The sequence below is a fragment of the Penaeus vannamei genome, chromosome 15, assembly GCF_042767895.1.
Source record: "Penaeus vannamei isolate JL-2024 chromosome 15, ASM4276789v1, whole genome shotgun sequence".
NCBI lineage: Eukaryota > Metazoa > Arthropoda > Malacostraca > Decapoda > Penaeidae > Penaeus > Penaeus vannamei.
The window spans coordinates 20912790-20922420 of NC_091563.1; the positions used below are offsets into that span (position 1 = coordinate 20912790).

The 9631-nt window shown below is 50.0% G+C and overlaps 1 protein-coding gene across 1 annotated transcript; it reads left to right on the forward strand.

Moving 5' to 3' along the window:
- Positions 1-222: 222 nt before the first annotated feature.
- On the forward strand, positions 223-2995 carry LOC138864138 (uncharacterized). Its single transcript, XM_070130187.1, has 2 exons — positions 223-471; positions 554-2995. Exons 1-2 carry the CDS (start codon positions 223-225, stop codon positions 2993-2995), a joined length of 2691 nt encoding a protein of 896 aa, XP_069986288.1.
- Positions 2996-9631: the final 6636 nt, after the last annotated feature.

The window sequence follows — 9631 nt, forward strand, 5'->3', positions numbered from 1 at the left end:
ACTGCATCTTGCTACAGGCTCCTTATCTGGCTACGTCTCGAGAGACACTGCCGTTCTCGGTGCGCGGAAGCCATTAAACCCCGCCAACACCCGAGTAACAGACACACGCACTAACACGCTCGCGCGCTCCCTCCACACATTGACGCACTGTGAAACTCTTTAAATTGTATGAAACTGAGCCGTGATTGTTTTATCAGTTTGCATACAGCTTCGTGAAGAACAATGTCTTCTCCACGACGATCTCCTGAGCGCGCAGACACCCCACATGGTGACCAAGAAACGGACGGAGTAGTTGGGCCACTCCCGGGCCACCCAGACGGCCACAATGGACTGTCCTCCCGAACCGCAACCCCGCCACAACAAGCTCTCGATCTCCCCTCAATTCACACGCCTCACCTCATACCCTCAGATTTACTTCACCTCATAAAGTACCTCGAGGAGTCACGAATCTCTTCTGAGAACCGCAGATGGGTAGAAGAGGAAGAAAGGCGATCCCGTGAGGAAGAAAGAAGACTATTGAAGGAAGAAAGAAGACGCCAGGAGCGACTTCAAGAACAGGAGCAGAGACGACAAGAGGAAGAAAGAAGACGTCAGGAGAGGCAACAACAAGAACAACAAAGACGTCAGGAGAGGCAACAAGAAGAAGAACAAAGAAGACAGAAGGAAGAAACGACGAAAGGAAGATGCTGAACGCTTTGCAGCCCTAATAAAGTTGTTAGCACCACAACAACCCACACCTCAGCACAACCCTGTTGCACCCGACTTCACTCCTGCCATACCCACCTCCGAGGCCTCACCTGCCATTACTTCCACCGCTGCCTCATCAGTCATTACTTCCCCTGCCGTCACGGATATATCAAGTGCCTCACCAGTGATGCATCCTGCCAGCAAGACCATCGCCCACAGACCGCCCACTTTACGTGCTGACGATACATTCCAGACGTTTCGCCAGTGGCGCCGTAGCTGGGATGACTACGCCACCATGGTTGATCTGCAGAAGCTGGCCAGAGAAAAGCAGCTAATCCAGCTGAGGATGTCTGTGTCCCTCGACGTGCAACGGACCCTTGAACATACCCTGGGGATTGCACACGACACATCACTGACAGTTGACGAGGTACTCGACGAGCTCCAGAAGCACTTTAAGAACCAGCGCAACGAAGCTCTACGCCGACGAGAACTTCTATGCTGCAAGCAGAAGGAAGGAGAAACATTTTCTGACTTCTATGTAAGACTGAAGGACTTAGCTGAGGAAGTGGACTTGTGCTCAGGCGATCCAGTTACTTGTGTGGAGGCACAGCTCAAGATGATCCTGTTGATGGGAGTCAAGGATGAAGAGCTCGTGCAGCGCCTCATCTCCATGCACACAGATGCATCACTACAAGAGATGGTTACCTGCTGCCGATCGTTCGAGGCCACCAAGGACGCTGCATCAGCCATCCACTCATCCCCAAGTCAACTGTGTGCTGTTTCAAGCTACAAGAGGAAACAGCGAGACAAGACGACCCGCTCCTCAGCTCCACGAAGTCAGAACAAGCCTTCATCGCCCAACGCTGATTCCTGCCGTTCATGTAACCGACGCCACGACACCGGAAAATGCCCCACCAAAGAAGCCATCTGTATGAATTGCGGACGCAGAGGACACTGGCCCCGGACTGCTAGGTGTCCTGCCAAGGATGTCACGTGCAACTCATGTCACAAGATGAGACACTTCGCCAAGGTGTGCCGATCTGGAAAGTCGGATTACAGTAAAGGACCAGTGTCACGTCCAAAGTATAAGAACTGTCGACGTGTATCAGCAGACAGCAAGACCCCACAGCCCGTATGCATTCTTCTCACCTACGCCCAGACATCAAGATTACAGATGCTCCCAGACACAGGCGCTGATGTCACAATCATAGTCAAAAAGCATCTCGAACAGCTTAAAATTCCATGCAGCAACCTACAACCCCTTGAGTCCACCACTACTTTCACAGCTGATGGATCAGAAATGGCTCCTGCCTTGGGATTTTTCCAAGCAAAACTTCAACTGGGAAAGAAGACTTGTAAAGCGAAGATACAAGTCCATGATGGTGTCACGACTCCCCTCCTCTCTTACAGGCACTGCCAGGAGTTAGCCATCATTTCTCCCCAGTTTCCGAAGCCGATATTGGAGATCAAACACGCTAACAGGTGTGCCGAGTCACACCTACCTGACCTGCCAACGCCATCTGCTACAAGAAAGTATTTCCTTCAGGAATACAATGACGTGCTGCTCATCAAGCAGGATCTCAAAGCGGCCCCGCTACAACCGACGATAGGTGGGCCCATGCGGATCCACTTAAAAGAAGGAGCAGTCCCATTTGCCATTCACACCCCAAGACCAATCCCCTTCGCGTTTCAGCAAAAAGTGAAGGAGGAACTCGAATCGATGGAATGCCAAGGCATCATCGCACCTGTTGATGATGACCCCTCAGATTGGTGCCACCCACTAGTCACCGTAGCAAAGGATGAAGGAGTGAGGATCACCGTCGACTTATCCCATCTTAATAGTCAGGTATCCAGACCAACGCACCCTTCACCAACACCCTTCGATGCAGTCCGAGTTACCCCATCATGGTACTTCACAAAAGCGGACGCCCTGTGCGGATATTGGCAACTTGAACTTGCCGAGGAGGACCAACACCTGACAACCTTTATCACGCCGTACGGAAGATACAAGCACCGTCGGGGTCCCATGGGCTTCTCAGTTACTGGAGACGCTTACTGCCATCGAGGAGACATAGCTCTCCAGGGGATGCAGAGGTGCGTCAAAGTGGTGGACGACATTCTCCTCTATGACGACGACTTCAAGACCCACATCCAGCAAGTTGACCAGATGCTTCGTAGGTGTCGCAAGAATGGGATCACTCTCAACCGAGACAAATTCGTGATCGCTGCCCCTAGTGTAAGCTTCTGTGGTTACACCATCTCAAACAAGGGCATAGAAGCGGACCAGAACAGTCAGTGCCATCCGTGATTTTCCCACACCTGCAAACGTGACCAACCTGCGTTCCTTCATGGGCCTGGTGAACCAGCTGTCAGAACTCACCCCAAGCATTGCGGCTACCGCCCAAACACTCCGCCCCTTGCTGAGCCCAAAACACACATTCATATGGACAGCCGACCACAACGAGGCCTTCCGACGTGTCAAAGAAGCACTGTCGCAACCACCCGTGTTAGCACACTTCAACCCATCACTCCCAATTGTGCTACAAATAGACGCCATGACTCTACGGTATTGGCTACGCCCTACTACAAGATCATGGCCAGGGACGGTTACGCCTTGTTGAGTGTGGCTCTCACTTCTTAACCGACGCTGAGACAAGATACGCCACCATTGAATTGGAGATGCTCGCCGCCATCTGGGCCACTGCCAAATGCAAACCATACCTGATTGGAGTCCTGAACTTCACCTTGATGACCGACCACAGGCCACTGATACCGATTCTCAACAAGTACACATTAGACACAGTAGAGAATCCTCGCCTTCAATGCTTAAAAGGGCCATATCTCACCCTACCAGTTTACAGCTGTATGGCGAGCTGGGAAACAGCTCCACATTCCAGATGCCCAGTCACGAGCCCCAGTAAGCCGCCCCACATCAGAGGACGAGAATCTCTGCAATGACGCAGCAACCCACCTGAGGAGTATAGTGACCTGCAACACCATCGGCACCGTAACTGACCCCAAGACTCAAGACGCCGACAGAACCCTGCAAGAGCTACGCGAAGCAGCAAGTGTCAACCCTGAGTATGCCCGCCTCAAGGATTGCATGTCTACTGGGTTCCCTTCCAACCGATACGACCTGCACAAGTCGCTGCTCCCCTACTGGAAAATCCGAGACAGCCTCTCTGCCGACGGGGAGTTGGTTCTGTACGGCCAACGAATTATCATACCTACTGCTTATCGCCGACGCACACTCACCCAACTCCACGCCAGCCACCGCGGCGTAGAGGCGACGAAACGTCGGGCACGGCAGACCGTATTTTGGCCTGGAATAGATGCTGACATCAAGAGCACAGTAGAAGCTTGACAGCCGTGTCAGGTCATGCAACCCAGCCAACAACAGGAACCCATGCAGAACGACGACCATCCTACGAGACCTTTCGAGTCGGTATCAGCCGATTTCTTCACAGTCGCAGGGAAACCGTTCCTTGTGATTGCAGACCGTCTCTCTGGCTGGCCTGTCGTCGTCCCCTGTGGTGCCTCGTCTACAGCATCATGCACTACACGCATGGTCTGCCATTATTTTTGCGATGTTGGTGTTCCACTCCGCCTGAGGACAGATGGCGGACCCCAATTCACCAGCTCCGAGTTCAAGGACTTCATGAAACGATGGGGAGTTCATGTGATATCGCCCCATTACCCTCAGTCGAATGGCCACGCCGAGGCAGCTGTTAAGTCAACCAAGTACCTCATCATGAAAGCGGCGCCCTCCGGCAACATCGACAATGAAGACTTCGACAGAGGCCTCCTTGAACTGTGCAACATCCCTAATGCCACAGGAAGATCGCCAGCGCAGATTCTCTACGGACGCCCGCTTCGCTCCTGCTTTCCGGCCCACCCGGAATCCTTCTCAGAGGAATGGCAGGAGAAATCCGAAGACTGTGACCGCCGAGCAGCCGCCCAAGCCGAATAAGTCAGACAGCGGTACGATCAGCATGCCCGTAGTCTGCCGAAGTTGCATGTGGGACAGACAGTACGTATCCAGGACCCGACTCTTTGACGTTGCATGGCGTTGGCATCTCGCCAGTTGCCTTCACCTTGTCCGGGTCTGGGGCCACTCCTTCGGCTGAAACAACAAATCCAAGTAGTTTTATGCTATCCATAGCAAAACTACATTTGTCCACATTCAATTTAAAACCTGCTCCCTTTAATAAAGTTAAAGTCTCTGCCAAATCATTCAGGTGTGTCTCGAAATCAGGAGAATAAATGACCACATTGTCGAGATAGGCCAGGGTATGCTTACCTAAGGCAGGCGACAGTATGAAGTTAATCATACGCTGGTATGTGGCACCTGCTGTCTTCAATCCATATGGCATTCTCCTGAACTGCCACAGTGCAACACCATCTGAAAATGCAGTATTGGGGCGATCTGACGGCGTCAGCTCGATGGACCAGTAAGCTGACTTGGCGTCAAGAACTGTGAAGATTTTACTCCTACCCAAGGTATCTATTAACTCCTCCATGCGAGGAAGGGGGTAAGAATCACTCATCGTGACAGCATTAATCCTGCGAGAGTCTAGGCAGAATCGGTGGCTGCCATCACGTTTTTTAACCAAGACTATGGGTGATAACCATGGAGAGGTGGACGTTTCTATTACGCCACTCCTCAGCATTTTCTTGCACTCGTCTCAAATTACCTGTTTGGAAATCTGAGGTAGTCTCCACTGCTTCGTCATGATGGGCTGGGCATCACCTGTGGGTATTGAATGGTAAATTCTTGGGACTACTCCTACCTCAGACTTTTTACCATCAAAGAGTGTCTGGTGTGACTGCAACACTGACAGTAAGGCATCGCTCTGAAAGCTAGGCAGGTGATCTAAAGAGGGCAACTCCCCTGTGGGCTCGTTATCATCTGCCGACTGCTTGCAGTCTTCCTGCAAATCTGCAGCTGCAACCTGAAGGAAATCGTTAATGGGTGTAACTACGGAGAGAAACCTTCCTGGGCATAACCTTGCTGGCTTATAAGCCAGGTTTACAACCCATACATTAATGATGTTATCTATCTACAAAGAGATCTTGGTATTAATAAATCCCCTACATTTCCTTCTATCAACACGTCGTGGTCGGGAACACGAACTGTTGCAGAAACAAATTTACCTGAGTGAGGCGGCATTGTCACTGTTCTCCTCACTCGTGCACACGGGGAGGACGGATTCCTGAAAAGGTTGTTTAGATTTGCAATTTCATCTTGTTTCACCTTCACCGCCAACACACCGAGCAAGGGAGAGTCTGTAAAGACAACTGGTAAGTGCGTGCCCCCAATCCTCAGGAATGCCTGGCTGGACCTGTCATGCTGCAGAGTAAAAGAGAATCGTCGAAGAAAGTCGATGCCTACAAGAACATCAGCTGGAAATTGACAATCGTCGACTACGATGAAGCGATGTACTGCTGTCTGTCCCCGCGGGATGCTGACTCTGATGTCTCTCTCTTCGATGGTATGGAGACCTTGCCCTGAAATACCTACGAGAGCTTGGGCCGTACGCCCCCGAGAAGCCAGTCGCAGACCTGATATAGCTGAATGCTTTATTAACGAGACTGAACTGCCAGTGTCAATAAAACATTTTAGTGTTTTCCCAGCCATGCATAGTTCAGTCATGGGTCTCCCTGTTAACACCTTCCGGGATGGCCTGGCTTTCTCTCTGCGTTCCCTTTGAGGCTTTGGTGACCTGACTGCGTTTACATTACTGACCTGGGCTGGACCCGTCGAATTCTGGGCCAGAGGGGCGTGGGCCCTCACCTGTCTGACCTGCTGGAAAGGGACAGTTAAAATGGAAGTGCCCTGTGTGTGCACAGCGCCAACACACCTGTCCCCTTAGCTTTTCCCGGCATTCGTATGTCGTATGGCCGAAAATCCTGTGGTATGCGCAATATGGTTTATTAACAGGAGCATCCTGCCCCCCAAACACTGCGTCAGCTGCTGCAGCCACAGGGAGTGGACGTCGCGGCTCCCGTACTGGCGTACGCGCAGCTCGGCCCAGAACCGGTGTGTTCGCCTTGGCAGCAATATCACACAAAGGAGAGTCATCACATGCAACAAGGAAATCTGAAAGATAAGGGGGTAAACCTGAAAGGAACACTCGCCTTACGAGACACGAGGGCTCCCCCATTTTGAGAGGGTAATCTCGAGCTCCGAGGTATACTGCACTTTCGACCTCGAGCAGAAAATCCTGGGGGGTCTGATTGTCTCTCATGGACTTCCTCTGTAAGGAGGTGAAAAAGTCATTACTGCAGCTCGTGCCTCGGAACTTCTGCCTCAAGAGTGTTTTAAAGTGTGGCCAGACTTAAACAGAGTCGAACTGTGGGGAGTTAATAACCAACTCGGCGTTATTCTTACAAAAACACCGAGCCAGACATATTTGGTCTTCGTCCGTCTGTCCATGCAACTCGATGCGCCGTAACCAGCTCTCCAACACCTGATTCCTTGCATGACATCTGAGGTGGGAGACGCCTCGAAATATAGAATCTGGCAGCCATCAAGTCTAACCTGGGGAGGAGAATTGGCATGAGAGACGTTGACCGCAGCGGCCGATGCCACGGGCCCGGAGCGTACCTGGTTGACCTGGGGGAAAACTACCGCTAGTTACATGGTTAACATTAGGCGCTACACTGGCAGACAGGTAGGTCATGGCTTCCACAAAATGGTCAATCCTTTCGCTTTGCCTCCTCAATACGCTTGTTAATTCTTTTATACCATTACTCGTTTCATTCATTCCCTCACAGGCGGTTGCCATTCCCCCGTGAGCGTCATCCATACACTCTCAATTCACCGATACTGGTCCTCGTATCACGCAAACTATTCATTACTGAATGGAACATCTGGAATGACATGTTAAATTCATTATCTAGATCTGTTGCAACATCTGCAACTTCCTGCATACGAAAATCAGATGTGGGGTTAACCGGTGCATTATCAGGGTTTCCTTCAGGACCGTCACTCTCATCCCTTGCAACCATGATGTTACTTGCATTCAACATACCCTCATCCATTCCAGCGGGAGCTTGCACTGCCCCGCTGCGCGTATGAGTAGGCATCGCTAAAACAATAAATAACGAGTAAAAAACGATAGGTTTCGGCTCGTGCACTCTCTCGGCTTCGTTGACGATCGCGGCACAGAGGACCACTGAAGCAATACAAAAATGTAAAGAAACTAGGAAAATTACTGCATTTATCGTCAAACTCGACGTTACCGCGATAAATACCTTGTAGCGACGACACAAATATTCATAAAAAAAATATTTGCTTTTATAACGAGGGTGCATCACGCGTCACTCATTTCCAACAAACTCAGCAAACGTCAGCTGGGAATACGGAGAGGGCGCACTTACAACCGATAGAAAAAAAAGATCACGACGCTGCCGCCAAATGTTACGGCTGTAGCGAATAGTTACAACTGCGTTCCGGTGAAACGTGGTAGCGTTTGAGGCGCGAGCGATCTGGCGTCACGGATCAGCCGCAACGCAGCAAGCAGTACTGAACATTACACATACAATCGTCTGTTATATTAAACAGGCACACTAATAAGTTATGTTTATTTTAATATTTTGATAATTTGAATTAGTTTCTATAAGATTTTCATTCTTTAATATTTAACTCAGATATTGCTATAATACCAGATGCGTTCTTTATACGTTTTTCATACTATTATATATTACTTGAATACTTATCCTTTTTCATTTGTCATTAGCTACATTTTTATATATCACATTTTAATATTGCAGAGTAATGGGCAGAGATGGAGAATGGATATTCGTCAGTACTTGGCAAAGTTATAATTAAACAAGGCATAAAACAAAAGGATAAAAGAGTAACAGCAAACCGTAAAAAAAAGAAAATGAGAAAAATAACTGGCGCAGTATTCACAAAACGCGGCTGCACAAAGTCACTGGAGTCATATCTAATTGTTCACAAGCATCACAGGTGGAAAACACAGGGATCAACTAGGCGGCACTATACGTGACCTGTGGGCTGTGTGGCCGATGTGCTGCGGCCGGTGGAGACAGCGTGAAAAAAAGAATACGCCAGCTGGTAAAAAGGCTGCGTGGAGCCAGGTGGATGCGCTCCAGTCGTCGCTGCCCGCTGTCTGCCCTCCTCACCCCCTGTGAGCTGCCACGCCCTCACCTGGTGTGAACCATGTGAAACTACCACGACGACAGGTGGATTGGCAAACAAGGGGGGCGGGTAGCTGGCTCGTCGCTGATCCGCGCGTGCAACACCCCTGCATTCCAAGCACGACAGGAAAGTAAACCATGGCAGGGTGCGGAAAATCCTCACAGGATCCAGGACTATCGCGAAATACCACAGGGGCACGTCGGAGAAGATCCGTGCGGGTGCGGGCGTCGGCGGCAAACGAGCGAGGGAAGTAGGTGTGGGTATAAGGGCGAAAATGGCGTGCCACTACAAATTGGCTCTATATTTACAATGAATCCGACGCAGCCGGTCGCCGGCGAGAGAACCGGCGAGTATTTACCTTTTTCTACCAGTTTCGTGATGCCCGAGATTCTCAGCCATATGTCAGAGAAATTAGTGTGTGAATTTTTCTTTTTTCTGTTCCTTTTTTTTTTTTTTTTTTTTTTGCGTTGATTACTTTGTTGATTGGATGGAGAGCAGAATAACTCGAAAAGCTATGAATTATTTTTACCAGAGGTGTGCCTAACCTAAATGTTGATGCCATTAAACCTTACTCATTAGAGAAATTGCTTCAGAAGATCCAGGTTAATCTTGAGAGCAGCATCTACGACATCCGTGTCTACAGGGCCACCGATCGTCTTGATGACGTCACCTAAGGTGCCACACTTCCCTTGGTCTTACGCAAAATCCCAAATCGTTCTTTCTCCTATTCATTCGCTCTCTTTTTATCTTTTGTCCTCACCCTTCTCTCTCCCTTCA